The sequence below is a fragment of the Eupeodes corollae genome, chromosome 1, assembly GCF_945859685.1.
Source record: "Eupeodes corollae chromosome 1, idEupCoro1.1, whole genome shotgun sequence".
NCBI lineage: Eukaryota > Metazoa > Arthropoda > Insecta > Diptera > Syrphidae > Eupeodes > Eupeodes corollae.
Window position 1 is genome coordinate 166,916,172 of NC_079147.1, and position 23,380 is coordinate 166,939,551.

General features: G+C 33.8%; 2 protein-coding genes across 2 annotated transcripts; one reads left to right on the plus strand and one right to left on the minus strand.

The window, feature by feature from the left end:
• Positions 1-2,756: 2,756 nt before the first annotated feature.
• On the minus strand, positions 2,757-3,784 carry LOC129939362 (rRNA methyltransferase 2, mitochondrial). Its single transcript, XM_056047347.1, has 2 exons — positions 3,224-3,784; positions 2,757-3,160 (listed from the first exon to the last, which is right to left on the minus strand). Exons 1-2 carry the CDS (start codon positions 3,581-3,583, stop codon positions 2,783-2,785), a joined length of 738 nt encoding a protein of 245 aa, XP_055903322.1. The 5' UTR covers positions 3,584-3,784; the 3' UTR covers positions 2,757-2,782.
• Positions 3,785-8,227: 4,443 nt separating this feature from the next.
• LOC129939470 (serine/threonine-protein kinase/endoribonuclease ire-1) lies at positions 8,228-17,898 on the plus strand. The gene is made up of 9 exons (XM_056047494.1): positions 8,228-8,481; positions 8,593-8,707; positions 14,008-14,445; positions 14,508-14,730; positions 14,792-15,840; positions 15,909-16,099; positions 16,161-16,325; positions 16,448-16,762; positions 16,818-17,898. Exons 1-9 carry the CDS (start codon positions 8,401-8,403, stop codon positions 17,349-17,351), a joined length of 3,111 nt encoding a protein of 1,036 aa, XP_055903469.1. The 5' UTR covers positions 8,228-8,400; the 3' UTR covers positions 17,352-17,898.
• The last annotated feature ends 5,482 nt before the right edge of the window (positions 17,899-23,380 follow it).

Sequence of the window (23,380 nt, forward strand, 5' to 3'; positions counted from 1 at the left end):
GTTCTGATTGAAATTAAGATTTTCAGCTGATTAGTGTTGGGAGTTTTATAATTTTTTATAATACAAAAAATAACAGAAGTTCCCACACAAATTTTTTGGTTCAAACATATTTTATTTTCTAAAACTTTCTCAAAATTTTGTGTTCTTAATTTGGCTTCTTCCTACAAGAAAAACATATTTTCGTATTGCTCCAGAAGGGTACAATCAAAAATTTTTAAGTTTTCTCAAGAACTAATGGGACGATTTCAAGTGACACTTTTGTTAAACTAATGGCTAAGTGAAAAACATAATAAAAGTTTCGTATCTATTATAAAAGCTATGAAACGTGTAACGGCTACAAAACTTTTCTTCCCAATTTATTTGTCTACTTACCTTAAATTGTTTTAATTTATTTTATTTAGATAAATTATTTTTAAGTTTTGTGGACGCCTTTATAAGATCCAAATACGAGTAAGCAGATTGATAACGATAGATAGTAATAAGAGACTCCCGGAAATTGAGTTCGAAAAATCTACGTTAAAAAAAGCCCAACATTTTTACATATCAGATCCTCTCTTATTTTCTGGATTTTTAAAGTTTTGCAACGTTTTTCGCATTAATAGAAATGAAAACAAGAAAAGTTTGTTTTGGTTTTGGAAAAAAGCAACGTTTCAAAACAATTTCTTACATTTCTGCGCGAAATGCACCGAAAACCATCTAAGCTATTGTATTTTAGCTCCTAAATATGGCATACTTAGACAACTGTTCGAATCTTGGAATGCTTTCATATAAGTCATCCAAATTAAATAGTTTGACCATAATTTGCTGGACAACAGTGTTCTAAATAATTTGATAACTAAAGTTGTCATTTTAGCAATTATTACATTTTGTTAGCATCCTTTACAAAACATTAGAGAACATTTTTAAGCGGTGAGTAAAAACTCATCTAATTGTGTGACCCCCCCCTGATGAAAAGTCTGGATCCACCCTTGGTGTTCTCATCGATAGAAATTTGAGCTGGTCTGAATATATTTTAAAGCTAAAACAATATTTCCTTTGTATAGCCCTAGAAAGTATTGTTCTTATAACACCATGAAAACTGTTTACTATGGGATTTTTCATTCTCCGCTGTTGGGGAGGGGGTTATAAGAACCAAATGAAGCCGTTTATTGTGCAGCAAAAATGCGCTATAAGAAAAGTGTGTAACTCACCCCGTCTCTCTCATTCCATGGAGCTTTTTAGGCGTATAAAGATTTTGCCTGTCAGACAGTTATTTTATTACAAGGTTCTCAAGATTTTCTTAATTAGAGGCGGGTACTTGCAGAGTCCAATATGTGAAGGCTATATCTTACCCAGTAATTATCATGCCTTCTTTTGTTACTACAAGCTTTAGAAACTCGTATCATGTTGTCTTCTGCAAATTGTATAACCGCTTCCAGCTAGGCTACGCAACCTCCCAACTCTAATCGCCTTTTTGAAAAAGAAAAGTAAAACTGTGGCTTCTTGATTGCGATCATAATGAAATCGAAGTTTTGTTGAGCTACATACATACATATGTATATTGTTTAATTTTTTAATTCAATTAATACTGTCATTGAATTTGAATTTATTTTATCTTGTTTCTTTTGAAAATTTTGATTTAATTTGTTTTAATTGTTTAACTTAACTTTGCCTATATTGTACACCAATTATCTCTATTTTTATGAAATACCAATGTCACTAACTATTCGCTCTTAAAATCATTATTGTAAATTTGTTAGAGCAATCTTAAGATTTATCAAATGTTATAGTTATTAAGATGAGGATAATGATCAATAAAAAAATCCCGGTTCTGCTTAGTCGAAGAATATTTAATTAGTCGACTGAGTTATTTACAATACTACCTGTATTTAGTGTTAATGTTCGAGAACAACTTTGTTTACGATATACATTTTTGGGTGAAAGTTTTGCATCAGATGTGCTCAACCACACTTGAATTTCTCAAAATCAATTGATGGGATTAAAATATGATTGAGAGCATTTGGTTTGTAACTCACTATATGTAGAAGCGCATCAATACATCCCTTTTCTGATTTGAAACCTATTTCGTTTGGACTTATTAGGTTTTTTCTTTGAGTAAACCATAGTAGTCGTTTAGCCATAATTTTTCAATGATTTTAGAAACACATGCAAGAAGAGAAATCGGATAATATCCACTGGTTGAAGCTACATCTCTTTCAGGTTTTGGATTTGGAATGACGCATGCAATGTTCCAAACAAAGAGTTATATCCCCAGTTGAAAAAATATTGTAATATAAGTTCAAGAGTCTAAGTTCATCCATCATTTAATATCAAGAGGTTGGAGCTTAAAATAAAGTCTACAAAGATATATGAAACTCGACTTCTTTCATATGGCCACCACGTTTACGTTTACGTTTCACGAAACGACCGCTTTTTCGTTTTTAATGTTAGATGTTATATCTTTTAAAGTCCTCGGCTTGTTTGTATAAACCAAAAAAAAAACACGAAGTGGGAGGATTGTACTCATTTGTTGTCCTAACCATGATGAAAATGTTGAGTTCAGCCAGTCAATTTACTTCCTCAAAGGTTTTTGAAAAAAGTGAACTAGACATCAATTACAGTGTACTCATGAGAATATTATGACGACCAAAGGACATTAGTGTTATACCCTAAGTTAACCTCTTTCAAGTAAAGTGGGTGCTTCTTATATACCGTAACGGTTTACAATTACCACCTGCAGATATAAATATAAAGAAATTAAATTAAAGAAGGCAGCATTTCAATAAGGAAAACGTTTTTTAATTTAATTCTTAACATTGTCTAGTCCTTTAAAATTCCGTGCTACCATAAAATGTTCTGCGGAATCAGATCTGCTTGAGAAAGGCTTTACACGTTTAACTTTTTCATAAAACTTAAGCATATCCTGCTCCAATTTTGGCACTGCAGCATTATCCCAAATTTTGACCACCAAATTTGCTCCGATCGCTGACATAGCTAATGAGAATCGCAGCACCGAGTAGCAGAGCTCTGTAATATTTTCTTGGTCCAACACACGCACCCCAGTGGCATTTGGTGCCATATCAGAGAGGACACAATTCACTTGCCGACCATTCAGAGCTGTTTTTAATCTCAATTGTGATTCTGGTTTTGTGAAGTTTGTCCCGCTAAAGATTGTTGCACCCTTGATATTCAATTCGGTTATTATTATTATTCCTTAGTAATACATTTTCTCCATGAAACTTACATCAATTGGATGAATGTGCAACAAATCTACACTCAATACGGCTCCCTTTGGTTGCTTTTCATTTCTGCAGTTTGCATTAGTTCTGTCTACGGCAATTTGGCTCCAGCTGCCAGGTGATGCACCACAATCTATGACTACATCACCTGGCTTTAGAATTTTGTACTTGTCGTCGATTTCGATTAGTTTGAAAGCACTTCGACATCGATAGTTAAGCATTTTGGCCTTTTCCACATACGGATCGGTAAGTTGTCGCATGAGCCATTCTTGTGAACTTTTACTTTTTCCTTTTAGATTCTTTGGTATTGTTTTGGCGAAGTTGCATGAAGTTGACGATAACTTGCGTAACTGTATTAATGCCATCGGAATTTGAGTAATCAAAATGTTTATAATTTTATTTCCAGCACGAAGTTTTTATTTATTTTGATAAATTACATGTCGTATTCTGGACAGCTGAGAGCTGTCAAAGGTGACAATTCAGGTAGAAATGGTAGTTTTAAGCTCGATGGACTCATTCAGTAAAAACGTACGCACTTAAGAAAACATCTCCGTTGGGATTTACAAATTTCTGAAAATTTACAATGAACTAAATTTTGTGTATATAAGTTAATGACAACAATGTCAAAACGAAGATGAAAACCAAAAACACTCTATAGATTGTTTTTGATGAAAACTAACACCTCACATGAGTCGTCTGAAAATTCCAACACATCAAACAAGTCCGAAAACCAACACCGTTCGTGGGAACAATATTGCCGACATCGCCAAATTCCATCACGTTCGCGATGTTACCTGTGAGAACCATCAGTAGGGAAAATAGTATATTTAAGCTCTAGAGGGCTCAAATTTCCATTACCGTAGCACAAATTTCGACTCCCGGTTTTTTTATTTGATAGATATGTGCAAATAAATAATAACTACAGCAATTTTAGAGTTCACTTTTGTACATGCAAAACAAACAAAAATGGTTGATTTTGACTCTCTTCCATGTTTTTTGTTCAGTGTTGCCATACTTGTTTTATTTTTGTTGTGTATTTCTTTGATTTTAGTGCTCAAATGCAAAAAGTACTTTACATATACCCAAACTCGCACCCACCCCAAATCCTATAGTGATCCCAAGCAGGGGGTTGCAGGAGGCAGCATGCCCCTCTTACATACCTAGCTGTTAGTTCGCCGTGCTATCAATTAAAACTTGTTTTAGGCTCAAAAATGCAATACAAAATAAAGTAGGGTTATGTCCGAAAAAGAAAATATTTTTTTCTATGACTTAAAGGTGTTTCCTTGCCTTAATATTTAAAACATGTTCTATTGAGACCCCTACCTTACTGTAAAAAAATCAGAAGTTAATTCGTGCTGCGGTAATGGAAAGTCGCCCCGCTATGCTTCCAATCTTTAGTGGTAGGTTTGGTGGAAAAAATAATAACTTATTTTAAAATGTCATCTTTTTTTTCTTGGCCTTAACAAGATTTTTTGCTCAAAAGAACTAAGCACAGCAATTATTATAAAGTTTGACAGAATAAACAAAACACATCGATCAAGTTCCAAACGTTTCTACATACTTTCGTTGAACCTAAAGAAGGACTAGATACGTTAATGATTAGATGACATTGAATTAAATTTCTCTGCTAGCTGTCCATATCTATTACTGTGCCGAATGCTTTTCACTACAGCGGAAATAGATCTTAAAATAAACAACGTGGGTGTGTCGTTTTTAATATATTTTTCGGAACAAACGGCTGGAAATTTTGTATATATATTATAAATCCCATTTTTATGTTATATGAAATATGAAACTGCTTAGGCTTCGATAGTTGCTATCGGCATTCTTCATAACATTTCAAAGGTTCTTCAAATGGTATCTAGTACAAAAAGAAAATCAAACAAAAATGCATATAATTATGGTTTTCTTTCAACAGTGGGTTTAGATGATTCGGATACAATTATGATAACGAAAATGGTGATGCCTTGGTGCAAGGACGAAGACTGACTGAAACATATAGAAACATATTTATTCTAAAATCTTTTTAATAGATAATAAAATAAAACTAATAGTACGTTTCCACCAAAAAATTATCCGAGATTTAAGGCAAATGATTTAAAATAAATCATGAGGTGTTTCCGCCAAAGAAAAGGAGATTAATTTGACGTTGTCATAACAACCAATCGTAATTAGTTTTATTTTATTCTTGTACCTATGTATTTATTATTTTTGTATACTTACATTTTATTTCGTTTTTCATTTCTTTCGTTTTCGTTTTTGAGTTGTTTATTGTCGGTTCAACAATTATTCCCCGAAACAAAAGTTTGTTTGATTTGACAAACTAATGTTTCCAAGTAGATTTCAATGAGTTTTATTTGAAATCTTCAATTAAGGAGATTAAAATTTCTATTGTAAATCTGTGAGATTTCAAGGAGATTTGTGACAAATCTAGCTAAATCTCGGTTTAGTGCCCGGTAGAAACGTAGTATAAAACTAAAACCATATTTTATTCGGAATCTGCTTTTTAATTCAAACTGTCTTCTTACAGTCGAATCTCATTAATTGAATACGCCGTTATTTTCAAAACATCACTAATAATTGAGAGCTCGAAATAATAAATGGTTCAAAATTTTTGAGAGTAAAAATAAGAACACAACAAATGTTTGAATAACAACTATTTATTAATGATTTAAAAAAAAATTACATACGTTTGTTCATGTTTTAAAACTAAATTAAATACTCTTTCTGCTTAAAATGCTACAAAGAAAATTACAAAAAAAAATAAAGTTCAGTCCGTGCTCGAAAAAAATATAACGCTTGAAAACTAATTTCAAAATAGTATTTGTACTTATCAAAAAAAAAGATACTTCAGTTTGTTAAAAAAAAAATATTAATAACTCCTGGTATGATTTAGTTAGATCTTACAGATAATCCATCTACCTATCAACTTCCAGGAAAGGAAGTTAAATTCATTTAATGGCACAATTTGTCCATTGGTAGATAAATTATCCGTAAAATCTAACAAAATCGTACTAAGAATCATTGTCTTAGAATTGTACTCGACTTTTTCCTCTTCAGCCTTTATTTTCAAATTTACTAAGTGGAGCTTCCGTTCTTGCACTTCTAGCTTCTTTTTTAAAACACCTTCCTGAAGTGAAAGAATGGTTTCTTTTCTTTTTGGTTTCCAACTCCACTTGTGCAATTCTTTTTTTTAAGAGCTTTTCACATGTTCTCAAAGTCTTCTTTCTTGGGTTTCTGCATATAGTTTTAGGCGGAGGACGAGGGCTGTTTTTCGTTTCAGGTTCTGGTGGATTATTTGATGTGGATGGTATATTTTCTCTGGAATAAAAAAACACAGTCTTATTTAATAGAATTCGCTAAACAGATGAATAGTTATACAGTGAATAAGGATTTATGTAGGCTCTATGTAACGTTGCAAAAATTCCTATTTATAAAAAAATCTGCTATAAATTTTAGTTATACAATGCTTATATCAAAAAAAGTGCCAAAAGTACTATAAAATCTGCTAGTTGTCATAGCAACTAAAATATAACAAAATAATTCCAATTATTTGTATGATATTCTCTTTCGAAAATCTATATTTTTTTTAGATTCTTCGTTTCTTCGGCTCACGAGCTAAACTCGAGAGGCATTATTGTTTTTATTTTAATTTCAAAAAGAGAGGAGAGAAATCAAAATGACATTTACGAAATAATAATAACAATAATTTCCTTATGTAGGCTCTATTCAACCTCAAAACGCGTTTAGCTTATTATGGGACTATGCAACCTTGTATAAGTTTTATAAATAGCATTTTTGCGTTTAGAGGCATTATAGAGATAACATAACTTTATGTAGGCTCTATACAGCGTTTTTAAATAAGACTGACAATCTTTAAAAACAATTGCAAGTCATATCGAGAAAATATTCTACTTGTCATCATAATCATCAAGCCATATTGCATCGCAATCAAATTCTGCGGTACCTTCGACAAAATCCAGAGCGTAGATTTCATAATCAATTTCAAAAGGTTTCTCAGGAGGTTTTCCACCACCGGTCTCCCTCCGAGATCGATTAAATTGACTTAAATTGATCCACGCCTCCTCTTTGTAGCGGCTCCATTAGACCCTTACTTGTTTCGGCGTCAATTCAAAGCCACTTGCCTGAAACGTTGCAGCAATATTTTGCCAGTCTAAAGTATTATTGGACTTACTTTTTTTTATAAAATATTGCCACGAACAATCAGCAGACAACAATCACAAAAAATCTCAACTCTTGTGACCTGAAAAGTATTTGTTGCGTATGCTGTCAAAATGACAGTGCAAACCATGGAGTTTTATGTATGTAAGTGTCCGTTTATAGTTGAGTTTTATTGTGCAAAAGTTTTTCACTATTTATTTATATAATCGAGGGGCAGCTTCGATAATTAACTACAGCGGAAAAAGATCTTGCACTAAGCAACGGAGTGGAGTGTGCTGTTTTTCTGATTACAAATTTCATAAATTTAATATTTTTCAGAACAAACGGCTAGAAATTTGTTATTTTTATGTTGTTTGTTTCGCATATGCACATACATTTGTTTGTGTTCGAAATGAAGAATATAAACAAAATAATCTATAGAAGTGGATGGGGCTCAGTCGTGTATGCCTAGCAGCAAATTTGGAGCGGGTCCAAATGGCCCAGAGCCAATTAGTTATTTCGTGTATGGTTTACGGAAAAATTATATTTATTTCAAAAATTATATTTAATTCAAGTTTCTCTCTACAAATAGTGATGTATGTTGTTTTAGAAAGTGAATACATACAATTTTGAACAGTTTGTCAAATATGTTGAATGGATATAAAATATTTTCATATGTTTGTCAAACATATTTGAATGTGTGAACTCTACTATTTACGTTATTTCTGTTTAAAAAAACATTAGGCTAAAGTATTTTACTTAAAGTAACGTAATGTAACATATTAACGCTGTCATCTTTAACTGCCGATGTGTCAAAGAAATGTCAATCAAACCGACGACGAAGTGAAAGAAATAGAAAACCCGAAAAGATGAAAAACAAGAGTTGTGCTATCAAGAAGTGTTTTAAATTGTGCAAAATAAATAATTATTTTATACCATAAATCCATTTGAAAACTTTAAAAATAAAAATAATATCCAGCTGTGAATAATTATGCTAAAAGTTTAACCCCAAAACACAAGCATGTTTTATAAACAAAGAAATTCAATAAGAGTTCTAGTGTGTTTCTGGTTTTGTGTTTTAATTGCATCAGCAACAAAGCAGGTTATTTATTTATACATTTAATAGTGCATCGTCTTTGTAAAAAATAAAAACAAATAGAAAACTTGATTTCAAAATAAATAATTCAAATTCATTATTGAATTCAATCCTTAGGGTTGCACTGATGTTGCACGCGATGAGGAACCATTGATGGTATTTTCCACATTAGGGGGCGGATTGACAGCCATTGATCCCATTACTAGTGAAATTCGTTGGTCAATATCGGATGGTAAGTGCTGAAACTATCCATTTAAATATCACCATAATTTATATTTCATACGAAAATCACCGCAATCCGGTTTTTATTTTAAATGCGCCTTTTTTCGAACCCTGTTCTGCATGCGTGAATCAATTTAGCTTATCAAAAACTAAAATAAAAATCTGGCCATGTACTTAGTCATGTATTTGATACAAATCTTTAAATTTGAAGCTCCAATGATTGTTTAATTGACAATGGTAGGACAAAATAATAAGTTGGTATCATCGCTTTTTGTTTTGCCAGCGTGGACTTCAATTCGAAATAAAAAAAAAAAAAACATTTTTCTGTTATGGAAGTAAGTTTATTATCTTATCAGCTACACACACTTGAATTAAAATTTAAAAACGTACAAAATGGGAACGAAAACAACACAAATTGCTTTCAAGATAAATAGTATAATAGTATAAATGTAGGTATCTTAAAATATTTATGTGCGTAGTTGTAGGTAACCGAGCTAATTTAAAAGCCGGCTGTTTAAAGTTTCCATTTTTTAGTTTTAACATTGACTTCAGACAAGTGTTTTTTATTGACTTTTAAATATGTACGGATCATTTCAATACATAATTATAATTTATTGTTAATGATCACGATTACCTTAATGCTTGCAAACATGTTATCTGTGTACTTTATTAGCAGTTTGTACAATGTACATACTTAAGACTAGGTTATTTCAATGAATTCTTAACGTTTATACATTTAAACACAAAATACGTATTATTAAAAATCTATATTTGAGAATTAATTTGAACAAATAATAATTTTATTTGTTTTTTGAGTAGATCCAGAACATTTTAACTTTGAACAACTAATTTGTTTTGATGAATCAAGATAAGAAAAGGTGTCTTTAAATAAATTGATAGAGTATTCGTTGCAGGCCAGGTTGCATCGACGATGTCTTCTTATAAGTTGATTAATGCCCCGCGCGGTTCTAGTCAGCTTACTTTTCGAAGAACCGAGCTATAGCTTTGCGCATCCTTGGCATTTGCAAGCAAAGTAGTTTTATCTTAATTTATTTTGTTAATTTTTATTTACCTATTAATGTACTCTTATATATGTACCATATGTTATAAATTTTATATGGGTACAGTGCCGTAATCAATTTGTGACACAACAATTTCTAAACTTATTTTTATTTATTTTTTCAATATCCGAGGATAAACTGCATACTTGGCACTTTCAAAAGAAGACACACTGCTACGAATGTTGTAACGGCTTCTATCTATTATCTTGTATTAAGGAGACTGAACAACTTTAAGTTCAAAATATGTGCATCAGAAACCATCTCTCATAGAGAGATCACATATTTCACTTCGCCAAACATGCTACTTAGTGTTTTAGTTTTTTTTTCCGACAATTCCAGTCGGAAGGAAAGTTTTTTAACCCTTCCGATCTGGCAATAATTTACAAGGATTTTATTGTCCGAAAATCAAGTATAATTATCATATATAGGATTTTGCCCCAATAACTGTTGCACAGAAAATAATCTAAGAATCAAACTACACCGTTCTCATACTGAGACATTAAATAATCTTCAAAACCGCCGCAAGGTGTAATGCCTATCATTGTATTATCGCTATTTTCATAAACAATGCAACTATAATTCAACTATAATACACGAATTTCTAAGGTATGCTGATCAGTTTTGCCTTCATAACAGTTTCGTACTTACTGTTAAGTACAGGGATTCTTTTTTAGCCGCACTATACGAATGCTTTCCCCTGCTCAATATTTCAACTTCTTGACAATGGGTAAACATTCATTGGGCTTTGGTATCTCCTTTCCTCCATTACCAATTGCTCGCACTTACTTACTTACTTAAGGTGGCGCTACAGTCCGGGGTGGACCTGGGCCTCAACCAACATGCGTCGCCAGTTTCGCACGCCAAGTTGGTTGAGCTGGGTGCGCCACCTGAGTCGCGGTCTTCCTCTAATGTCCCGTCCCTCGGGATTGGATTCGAAGACCTTCCGGGCTGGAGCGTTGATGTCCATCCGCTCTACACGACCTAGCCATCTAAGCCGTTCGACTTTAATTCTGCTAACTAGGTCAGTGTCGCTGTACAGCCCGTAAAGTTCGTCGTTATATCTTCTCCTCCATTCTCCATTTATGCGTACGGGACCAAAAATCACCCGAAGAATTTTTCTCTCAAAGCAGCCTAAGACGCTCTCATCTTTCTTTGATGGGGTCCAGGCCTCAGCGCCATAAATGAGAACCGGGATGATGTGTGTCTCATAGATGGTGATTTTAGATGATCGAGAGAAAACTTTACTTCTCAATTGCCTTCTAAGTCCAAAGAAGCAGCGATTTGCAAGAGTTATTCTTAATTTGATTTCAGTGCTGGTGTCGTTGTCCGTGTTGATAGCGGTGCCTAGGTAGACAAAGTCCTTAACTACCTCAAAGGTCGATAGTGGACTTTCCTGGTCTGAAGCCACACTGATAAGGACCAATCAGGTTGTTGACGAATGGCTTCAGACGTTCACATAATACGGCAGAGAGGATCTTATACGCAATGTTAAGGAGACTGATGCCTCTGTAGTTGGCGCAGTTTAGAGGGTCTCCTTTCTTATGTATCGGGCACACTATGCTGAGATTCCACTCATCGGGCATGCTTTCTTCCGACCATATTTTGCAGATGAGTTTGTGCATGCTCCGTATCGGCAGCGATGCCGTCAGCTCCAGCAGCTTTGTTTGACTTAAGTTTAGATATAGCTATCTTTACTTCGTCAAGGTCGGGTAGGCGGAATTGTTGATCTGCGTCGCCTAGGTTGAGTGGTTCTATCTCCCTTACAGCGGAATTCGGTTCGTCTCACTGTGTTTTATTATTATAAGGATATTCAAAACCTCTAGAGTGCTCGCACAATATAACAAAAAACGTAATGCATATTAAAAATTGCTTGGCGATTGGAGACTTCTTACTTTTGTCGTTTAATTAAGGTAGTGGATCATTGCACCAGCCTTGGATATACTATTGACCGTCATCTGCCAGGCTATAGACACACTAATTATGTCATTGGTCGCATTTATGGACGCTTACGTAAACTTTGGCCCTCAGCATACTTTACCCGTGATGAAACTCGACGTAAACTAATAATTGCTTTAATAGTTCGCCTCATATCATATGCTGAAATAGTGTACAGTGATCTGGATTCACTATCTTAAACAAAAACTGCAAGTTGCTTTCAATGATGCTGTCCGTTACGTCTATGGGTTACGTAGATATGACCATGTTTCGGAATTTTCTAAAAATATATTGGGTTGCACACTGCAGCAATACATAAACGCAAGAAACTGTTTATTTTTACATAAAGTAATACATATTAAGGCTTTGTCTTATCTGTTTACTAAACTGTCATTTAACCGTTCCGCTAGAAGTATCAACATTACCCCTCAACTCGGCAATTATCTGAACTCGTCCCGTTTATTTTTCATACGCTCTGTTAAACTCTGGAACTCGCTCCCATCTCCAATTAAATTAATTGTTAACTATACAAGATTTAAAACTGCAATATTTCTTCACTTTTCGTCGCTCCCAATTCAACCAATCTGTAACCAATCCAATTTCAAATTTCTTCACAATTTTGGCAATTGATTGCGTAGAAATCAATTTGAACGAGTTGTTCAATAGTTAATCGATCCATTTTCGTAAATGTCCGACTTTCAAATGGCAAAGAAAATTGGTTTAACAGCTTAGTTTGACAGATGCCGAATTCCAGCCCTATACTTTTGAAACCACAAAATAGATAACCCGTATTGTATTGAGCACACAATTCATTATTGGCAAACTACAATTTACAAAATTTAAAGTTCTTTTTTAAGCCCTAACACACATTTTATGTTATTCAAATTGCTTAAAGTGGTGATTGCATGTATTTATTTATTAAAAAATATAGTTTATTTTTTCGAAATACGTTTTGATGTTTTCAAGTTAAAAAAATGGCTAGCAAAAAAGTTCTTTTATCTTTGAACAAAATTGTTGGCACATGTTATAGAAGTTTTTCCAGAACTATGTTGAAAAAGTAGCATGTCCGTGCATCGCCTTGTCTTAAACCTAATTGGTGAGATCTTTTCCAGACCTTGATAGAACAGCGTGCATTCTCTATCTTTATTCTGCACAAACGGATAAGTTTGACAGGGATGCCAAAATTGATATTGCTCAGTAAAGCTGTTCCCCATAGATGACGTCATTTGCGGCTTTAAAATCGGTAAAAAGATGGTGGGTACCGATTTGAAGTTCCTGGGTTTTTTCCCAGATCTGCCTTGATGTGAATATTTAGTCAATGGTCAGAAGCCACACTGATAAGGACCTATCAGGTTGTTAAGGTCGCATAATACTGCAGAAAGGGTCGTACATGTTATGTGCATAGAGTCTGCTTTCTTGTGTATTGGGCAAACTATGCTGAGATTCCACTGATTGGGCATACATTCTTTCGACCATATTTGGCAGATGAGTTGGTGCATGCTGTCTACGAAGTCAATGCCTGCTGTTTTAAATAATTCGTTAGCGATAGCGTCAGCTCCAGCAGGTTTGTTCAGTTTCGATATAGCTATCTTTACTTTCTGGAGGTAGGGTAGACGGGATTAAATGATCTGCGTCTTCTAGATTGAGTGGTTTTATATGCCTTACAGTGGAATTTGATTTATCATCGTCGTTATATAATTTGGAAAAGTAGTCTTTCTATATTCTCAGCCTTGACTGCGGTTCTACTACGATGTTCCCCTTATCGTCCTTACAAGCTTTTGTTCGCAGCTGTCCTTAGCTCCAAATATGTTGCAGAAGCCCTGTAAGGTGTTCACTACGTAGTTCAAATTGAACTGCAGACGCAGGCAAAGCTGATTCCATCTCTTCCTCCAACAACTTTCCAATGGGGTTAGAACCCAATCTCCAATTGAGGTACTAGGCAACCGATGTCCACCGCGGGAAGGTGGGTTTTGAGAAAAACCTGTGCAAGCTTGTATCTTCTTGAATGCATATGTCTATCATTTGAACATGGGAAATACTGAAGAATAAAATGCTTAAGTAAAAAGGGAAATAGATAAGCATAAGTTATACATTTCGAAATCAGTGGTTTGGATGTTTAGCAGCGATAACGCTAGAGAGCCACAGAGTCTTGGACTAAAACTTTTACTTTCATTTAAACTTTTTTGTTTGTAGAAATATTTATTGATATTTTGTGTAAAAATTTCCAAGGATCACAAACTATGTATATTTTTCTTTTTCATATCAAAAAAACCTTCTCCGAGTGACTTAAAAACGATATTATTACTTTTTCCAGACCCTCCTGTGATGTCGGAAAACCAACCAAATGTGCCTGTAAAACAATATTTGCCAGACCCTCGAGATGGAAGCATATACCAATTGGGTGACATGGGAGACCTTAGAAAGCTGCCCTATACTATACCTCAGCTTGTCGCTAACGCCCCATGCCGATCATCCGATGGAATTCTATATTCGGGCAAAAAGAGTGACACCTGGTTCTTGGTCGACCCGAAAACCGGCCGTCGCGAAAAAGTTCTCGGATTCGGATCAATGGAAAAGCAAGAAGGTGATAGTATTGGTTGGGCCACTTCTCGATCTGTGTATCTTGGGCGTACGCAATACACCGTTATGATGTACGACAGTGTTACGAGAGATAAAAATATCAAACCGTGGAACATAACTTTTTATGATTATACATCACATTCAATGGCTCCAGATGTTTCTAGTGAATATGGTAATATTTTTGTTTATAGTTTAATTCTTTTTTTTTTATATTAACGATTCAAAAATTTGAAGAATACATTCACCTTGCTGCTACCCTGAGTGGAGAAATCCTAACATTGAACCGTAAGAGCGGCCAATATTTGTGGCAGAGAACACTCAACAGCCCAATTGTGAGTGCATTTTTGTTGGGAACCGAGGGATTACTGAGTGTTCCATTCACATCAGTTTCTGATGATGCTTTTAATTCAATTGTTGAGGAGTCCAAAGATGGAAATGTAAACGCTGTGGAGTTGTTGTAAGATTACAAACAAGGAACTTTACAAGAAGTCAATTCATAATGAAAATTTCATTTTTAGCGAATCTCTCTACGTGGGTGAACATACACATGGTCTTTACGCCCTACCATCATTGGTGGATAAGAATACACCTAGAATTTCATCAAAACCAGCAGTCAAATTAATTGGTGGACCAAATAAACCCCTCAAAGAGCCCAGCAACAATGTGGTTTATTTAAAAGATCTCTTGGACAAAAACAAAAACGCTATTATACTGGGGCACTATGAAATGCCCAAAAATGATATAAAGCTGAAAATTTCACCTTCTGGTAGCAAGGCCTCTGAGAGCCAACAACTGGCAACAATAGACAACTTGAACAGGAACAATCATAACTTTGTGATTTTTGAATCATCCGGTGGGAGTGACGAAGCGAAGGCATCTATAGAAATAGGCATTCAAACAGATCCCGTTGAGAGCGACGAGAGCTCGACGGCATTTAATAAAACAAAAAAGTTGATTTTGGTGAACAGTGGGAGAATTGGACAAATGTTTAACGATTGGCTGCTGGATCATCCCAGCGGGAGGGTTCATCAGATTTTGATTGTGCTGGTACTTGCAATGGTGGCTATGTTTTGGTACACCTGCAGCACAGTTAGAGAACTTAAGAATCAGAGCGAAAATGGTTCGAAAACCTTGCAACGTAGTTCGGGAAGTAGCAATGGAAGTTACGAGGATTTAATAGACTTAGGAGATGGTGAAGTCAAAGTTGGAAAGATAACATTCAACCCGAGTGAGGTTTTGGGTAAAGGTTGTGAGGGAACTTTTGTGTTTAAAGGTCAGTTCGAGAAACGGCATGTGGCTGTGAAGCGTCTTTTGCCAGAGTGCTTTACCTTTGCTGATCGTGAAGTGGCTTTGCTGCGTGAGAGTGATGCTCATGAGAATGTTGTTCGATATTTCTGCACAGAACAAGACCGGCAGTTTAGATATATCGCTGTTGAGCTTTGTGCTGCTACACTGCAAGACTACGCAGAAGGAGAGCGTTCAGGTGAGCTGCGAGAACTTATTGAAACTTGGGAGGTGTTGCGACAATCTGCAGCTGGTTTAACGCATTTACATTCGTTAAATATTGGTAAGTTGACAAGAAGACATGTGCTTTTGAACAAATCAATATTAATAAGTATTCTTTTTGGGAATTAGTTCACAGGGATATAAAGCCGCAAAATGTTTTACTATCGTTGCCGGACGTTAATAATAAAGTCCGAGTTATGATATCAGATTTTGGTCTTTGTAAGAAACTTAATTTTGGAAAGGCAAGTTTTTCACGAAGATCTGGAGTTACAGGGACGGAGGGCTGGATTGCACCGGAAATGATGAGGGGTCAAAGAACTGTGCGTAATTTATTATAATATTTAACTTTGTTGTAATTTAATACTTTTTTTCTATTCATAGACAACATCTGTAGATGTGTTCTCTTTGGGTTGTGTTTACTATTATGTTTTAAGTAAAGGACATCATGCTTTCGGGGATACTATCAAAAGACAGGGAAACATTCTTTCGAATGAATTTGATTTATCCAACTTGGAACACGATTCACCGGGAGAAGCTACTAAAATGGTAATATTTTGAATTTTCACGTAAACCTTTCTAAAATTTCAGAATGTATTTTATAACAAAACATTTAATAATGTATCCATTTTGATTTTAACGAAAAAAAAATGTCTAATATTTCATCTCAGATACTAGCAGAACAACTTATAGCCGATATGCTTCATAAAGATCCCCAATGCCGTCCATTTTCTCGTTGCATAACAAATCACCCAGTATTTTGGAATAGTCAAAAGATATTAGCATTCCTGCAAGATGTAAGCGATCGCGTTGAAAAACTTCAATTTTCCGTTGAACCACTAAAATCGCTGGAGAAGAATGGACGCTTTGTTGTACGTGAAGATTGGAATTTACACTTAGATCCAGTTATTACAGATGATCTACGCAAGTACAGGGGCTACATGGGAGCAAGTGTACGAGACCTTTTACGAGCTTTTCGAAATAAAGTAAGAATTTTATTGAGATAAATCATTTGAAAATTTATAATTTTTTTTTAAACAGAAACATCATTACCATGAACTTTCGGAAGATGTGCAAAGCATACTCGGTAACATTCCCAATGAATTTACCAACTATTGGGTCGATAAGTTCCCGTTTTTAATATCTCATGTTTACCATGCATTTAGCATTTGCTCAATGGAAAATGCTTTCAAACCATACTACGATACAAACTATCATTTTTCTCGTCCAGATTATTTCGATGCAGATGACTCGGAATTTGTATCTCTGGAACTAGACCCAAAACCACTACAAAAGAACACAGCCAGTCCGAAAAAATCCAACACAGATAAGACCTCTCAAGCTAAATTTTCTGGAATTTATCGAAAAGGTGCATATAATTTTCGAAAGAATAATCTGCTTCCAGACGATAATAATTCTGGTGTTTCCTGTGGCGGCACAGATTCTAGCAATCCAATATCATTTGAAAAACGGGACGCATTTGCGAATTTTAGATTTCGTCGAAATCAAAAATCGAAAAATTTTAATCGCAATGTAAAGTGGACTCAAAACACAGATCCAACAAACAACGAGTAGGAATTTAAATTGTTTAGCACCGGTTGGGTGTTGCAAGATAAGATAAATTGATTTTTTTTAAAAGGTGACCGTTGCAATACTATTTCACGCATGTGTGATAAAAGAAAACACTAATGATGTAGTTTTTAATTTTCTTGTAACACTGCACCAAAACTGTCTGTGATATCATTCAAATATTATTAACTAAGTGTATTTTTTTTTGACATCAGAACATTATGTCAAAAATTTAACTACTTATGTACATACATTTAACTGTTTTAAGATTAAAATTGGATGCAATTTTTCTTATCACCTTATTATTGGCTTTTTTCAAAACTAGTTTCCATTAAGACATCGAGGTTTTGATTGCAAATTATCGGTGTTATTTCTGACATTTTAGACAAAATCTCGTAATTTTCTGGAAACTAGTTTTAAAGGAATCAATAATGCGGACATTAGTTTTTTAATTTTTTTTATTTTTAAGAGTAACACAATTTTTAATAGAGTAAATTATTTTGTAATTTATATTGACATTAAATAAATATATATAAAAGAAAATAATGATTTATTTTTGACTTTGATCTAAGAAGATATAACAATAGATGCTACTAAATACAATTTTGAAGGGCTTCGTGATTCCGTTTATTCATTTCCTTATTATTTACTTTTTAAGTGTATGTTTTTTAATACGTAAAAATAATTGTATTCATTTGATTTTAGATTGTCTATTTCTGTGAAATCTGAAAATTTAAGAGCAACGTTTTCAAATTTAAGTTTTGATACAATGCTTCGTTGCCATATTTTGATTTTTTTCATACAAATACATTCGATGTAAGTATTTTTTTTAAATTTGCATTTTTTATTGTAATGTGGGTAGTGGTAGGTATGTAGAAGTAAGTATTAGGGAGGGTAGGTTGGTGTATATTAAGCTGAATTGTACCAACAAAACAACTGTAACGACAACAATAATGCATAAGCAATCTAAGTTAGTTATTCTTGTTACTTATTGGTACTCTTATCTAAGTATATTTTTTTCATTTATCTATCTTTTCTCTTAATCTTTTTCCATTTTTTCTTTTAACATACTCTCTTTTTTTATATTTTCTTTTTTCATATTTTTTTTTTTTCATTTTAATTTTAACTCAAAAATTTGTACGATTATCTCTTTATATTGTTATACCATAAATGCCTTTCATCATCACAGTTTTTGTCTTCTTGCAAATTGTTTTTCTTTCCGAATTATTTTAGTGGTGTATGCATCCTTTATGAAAAGAGGTAAATTTGGAACCTCCTTTTCTTAATTTTTGAGAATGGTTGATTCCAGTGAACTGCAATGCAGAGAACCTACAGATGTTATAAGCCAAAGTTGTTCAATGCGAACAATGGTTAATGTTTTATGTAGGTAGTCAGCGCATTGGATTGCTCAAAGTATTTTACCAAAATTTGATGAATTTAAATACCTATTTGAAGGTTCAAAGGTTGATGTTATTTGTGTCTCAGAGACTTGGCTGTCAAGTGACATAAGTGATGATGTGTGTTCTTTAAATGGATTTCATAAGCCTTTTCGATTTCGATTTTGTTCGTAAAAATACAATTATAAATTTATCCGCAAAGCTTCTCTGGGAAGTGATATTGACTATGTGATTGTAGAAATATTATGCAATGAAAATAAAATTTTACTAGGCTCAGTGTACAAGCCAAACAACAACATCGATTCATCAATGACTACACGAGTCATAGATGGACTATCTTTTATATCACCGTTTGTTATTGTTGTTGGCGATTTCAACAGTAACATACTTAATGATTCCTCTCTTATCCAAAATATGAGAACTTTAAATCTTTTCCCGGTCACTACATTATCGCCCACCCATTTTACTAGTCATAGCAGTACACTTCTTGATATATTTTTTGTCAGCCATCCGTACAAAGTATTACACTTCAATCAAATCTCAGCTTCAGATTTCTCGCGTCATGATCTAATCTATTTGGCATTTCAATGTGAGCCGTTGATTTTAAATAGAACTATAATAAGTTTTCGCAATTAAAAAATATAAATCCAGGTCAGTTGGAAGATGATTTAAAGAGAATTGAATGGTTTTGGGTTTATGAAATGCCTGATGTTGATGAACAAGGTTCATTCAAACCAACATACAAAACTTTTTTGAAACACACGTTCCATTAGTTACGAAAACTGTCACAAGAAAAAATATTCCATGGTTCAACAGCAACATACAAAAATTTATATCTGAACGTGACCAGGCATATAAATGTTGGAAGCGTTTTAAATTAGGTGTTTTATACAAAGTTTTTAAAAGGTTGAGAAACAAGGTAACAAGTGAGATACGCGAAGCAAAAATAAAATATTTTGCCTCCCGGTTGAACCCGTCTCAAGCTGGATATGCACTCTGGAAAAATCTGCGTGATATTGGTGTGGGCAAGCAAAAAATAGTAACGTTGATAATATTGAGTGTAATTAACTTAATAGGAAATTATCTCTCTGCCATGCCCAGAAGTCGTTGATGAAACAGCGAGTGTATCTATTGAGCAGAGTCTGTTGTTTTTCCCGTGTTTCAGTTTTTCACCAGTTGATGATGCTGACGTCTTAGAGAGCTGCATACAAATCAAATCAAATTCAGTTGGACTTGATGAAATTCATCCTGTTTTCGTTAAGGCTATACTGCCATATATTATTAGATATATAACGCATCTTTTCAACTCAATCCTTATGTCGAGTATTTTTCCAACTGCTTGGAAACAAGTTAAAATTATACCCATTCCAAAAAACCAGAATAATTTTAGACCTATTGCCATTCTATTATTTCTCTCTAAGGTGATGGAAGGGATAATAAACTCCCAAATACGAAAATATCTCAACAACAAACATTTGCTATGTGTAAATCAGTCTGGTTTTCGTCCCAAGCACAGCTGTACAACAGCTCTCATAAATGTTGTTGAGAATATAAGGCAAACTGTTGACTCTGATAATGTTGTTTTTCTCGTTCTTTTAGACTTTTCTAAGGCATTTGACACGGTCAACCATAATGTCCTTTGTCGTAAGCTCATAAATAAGTTTAACTTCTCTTTTCCTTCGACAATGTTAATTAATTCATACCTGGATTGCAGATCTCAAGCAGTTGTGGCAAAAGGCAGCGTGTCTGAACTTCTCATGTTGGACAGAGGAGTCCCACAAGGTTCAATACTTGGCCCACTATTATTTTCCATGTATATAAATGACTTGCCTGCTTGCTTGCAAAACAGTCAAGTGGATATGTACGCTGACAATGTTCAGATACGGAAAAGCTTTCCCCTGGGTTTGGTTGAAAATGCAGCAGTTGAGGTTAATGAGGATTTATCCATGGTTCATAATTGGTCTCAGGAAAATGGACTTTGCATAAACCCACTTAAGTCTAAATGTTTGGTGATTTCAAGAAAGTTAATCGACACATATGACTTCCCCAGAATATACTTAAATAATAATCAAATTGAATTTGCCGATTCAGCAAGAAACTTAGGAATTACGTTTACCAAAACACTTTCTTGGAATCACCATATTCGACTAACAATTGGTAGGGTTTACGGGAGGCTTCGAATGCTGTGGACAAATCATAAAATTTCACCCTTTAAAACTAGAATCATATTAGCCAAAACACTTCTGATTTCTATTATGCGCTACGGCTGTGAAATTTTCAATAATTGTGATTATGAGCACAAGCGTAAGCTTAATGTTGCATATAACAGCATAGCTACGTATATCTTCGGTTTAAGAAAGTACGATCACGTTTCTCAATTTTCTAAATCAATATATGGCGTTAATCTTGAAAATTTTTTTAAGCTTAGAACGTTAACACTGCTACACAATGTTCTGCAAACTCATCAACCACCTTACCTTCATAAATATAATATATGTCATTCGCATTCCCTAAGAACTTTGTATATTCGGCCTTTACGTTACGCGTTCTTAATATCTGAGCGCCAGTTTTTTATAAATGCGATACGTCTGTGGAATTCTCTTCCCTGATCAATAAGGATGATAAGCAATACTGAGTTGTTCGGGATTAAACTCAAGGAGTACTTAGAGACATTAACATAGTGATGATTTTCTTTTTTCTTTTTCTTCTTTTTTTCTCTCTTTCTATAACTTATATCCTTTTTCTCTCTCATTACCTACCTACTCAATTTAAGTCATTAAAATTAATTTTATTTCCAAATAATAAAGTATTATTGTAACTTTTCTTTAATAATTATAATTTTCTTTGTTTGAATTAATTTGGTTAGCTTTATTTTTTTTTGTTGTAACTTACAGCACATCATGTAAATAAAATAATTAAGTTTATACTGCCTTAGAAGACATTGTATCTTATTGTATAAATCTATGCGAATAAATATATGAATATGAATATTGTAAGGACCTAAATCGCTTCGTTATTAAGCCTAGTACATACTTCCTCGTGAAGTGAACGTTCGCCAGTGGAGAAAGTGAACTTTTGACATTGCTCACTGGAACACACTTGTGAGTACACGTTGTGAAGCTTCACCAACAGTTCCCGTACATTTTGCACGTGAATTGCCCGTGAACGTAAACTCTCCACTTTGTTCTCCACTCAGCTTCACGAGCAAGTTCACGGGTGAACCAAAAACTGAAATTTGTATGGGTTCACGAGATGGTTCACAAGTATGTACTATGCTTTAAGCCTAGTACATACTTCCTCGTGAAGTGAACGTTCGCCAGTGGAGAAAGTGAACTTTTGACATTGCTCACTGGTACACACTTGTGAGTACACGTTGTGAACATGAACAAACCAAATGTCAAAGCTTCACCAACAGTTCCCGTACATTTTGCACGTGAATTGCCCGTGAACGAAAACTCTCCACTTTGTTCTCCACTCAGCTTCACGAGCAAGTTCACGGGTGAACCAAAAACTGAAATTTGTATAGGTTCACGAGATGGTTCACAAGTATGTACTAGGCTTTAGAGTTAAGCCATGGCTCAAGCTAGAATTAAACAATCAACTTAAAGGGTGAATGCGTTGACTCTCTGACGTCATAAAAACATCTAGATGTTTTGTGTTCAACGCACCGTCAACGTTCACAGCGTCAATTGTTGAAACGTTGACTATCACACGATTAGACAAAATAATATTTATTTAAGCCAACGTTATTTTTATTATTGTGTAGTTTTTAATTGTAGGTCTACAAATGACGTCATTTTTACATCAAAGAGTCAACGCGTTGACCGTTTACGTTAATCTTCTAATAGTTGCTTGAAACTTTTTTCTTTAATATTTTGCAGTGCGAAAAATTTAAAAAAATGAGAATTTATGCATAATATGTACCTATTTGCAAAAATATGTTCCTATATATCGCTGGCTGAATGCTTAAATGCCCCATATACAAAAAAATTATTCTTCAGAAAACGAATTTTAAGGTTTGAAACATAATTTCGTAATTTTGCATTTGAAAATTTCGACCTTTGAATTTTTATATACAAGAATGGAATATTTCTTTTTTTTTAACTTGAAGTCCTAGGGTTAAAAACATTTATGGTTATTTAAAAAAAAATAAAAGTTTAAAAAAAAGTCAAAAATGGATATAGAACCCTTTCCATACGAATATTAAATCTATGAAAACCAAACTGCAAATTTTCTATGGATATAGAACCTTTATGCTTTTAACATTGGGAATTCAACAATAGCAAAAATAATAATAAAATATAAAATTTCTAGCACTTTTAATTTTTTAAAATCTATTTGTAGTGATAAAAATATAAAATAAAAAAGAATATTAATATAATGGCTTAGCCCTTCCCTATATTACATTGGCCTAATTTTAAGTCAATAAAAAAAGGAAAAAAAAGTATTTTCACACTTTACAATTAAAAATACCCAACTTAAACTTTGGTTCTTAAAATTTCCTAGAAAAATACATTCTATTTTATTCGGAATTAGTTTAAAAAATACTTCAGCATTCATAGGATTAAGTTTTAGTATTTTTTCACAGTTTTTCAAATTATTTATTTTTGGTTTTTACCTTTTTTGTTTTTATCCATT

What these genes read in the sequence shown, in the direction of transcription:
- LOC129939362 (XM_056047347.1), bottom strand. Translation starts at nt 3,583, where the DNA reads ATGGCATTAATACAGTTACGCAAGTTATCGTCAACTTCATGCAACTTC. An exon ending in TGCACATTCATCCAATTGAT is followed by an intron (nt 3,161 to 3,223) that starts GTAAGTTTCATG and finishes TTGAATATCAAG; the next exon opens with GGTGCAACAATCTTTAGCGG.
- LOC129939470 (XM_056047494.1), top strand. Translation starts at nt 8,401, where the DNA reads ATGTTTTATAAACAAAGAAATTCAATAAGAGTTCTAGTGTGTTTCTGG. An exon ending in TTGCATCAGCAACAAAGCAG is followed by an intron (nt 8,482 to 8,592) that starts GTTATTTATTTA and finishes TTCAATCCTTAG; the next exon opens with GGTTGCACTGATGTTGCACG. An exon ending in CGGGAGAAGCTACTAAAATG is followed by an intron (nt 16,326 to 16,447) that starts GTAATATTTTGA and finishes ATTTCATCTCAG; the next exon opens with ATACTAGCAGAACAACTTAT.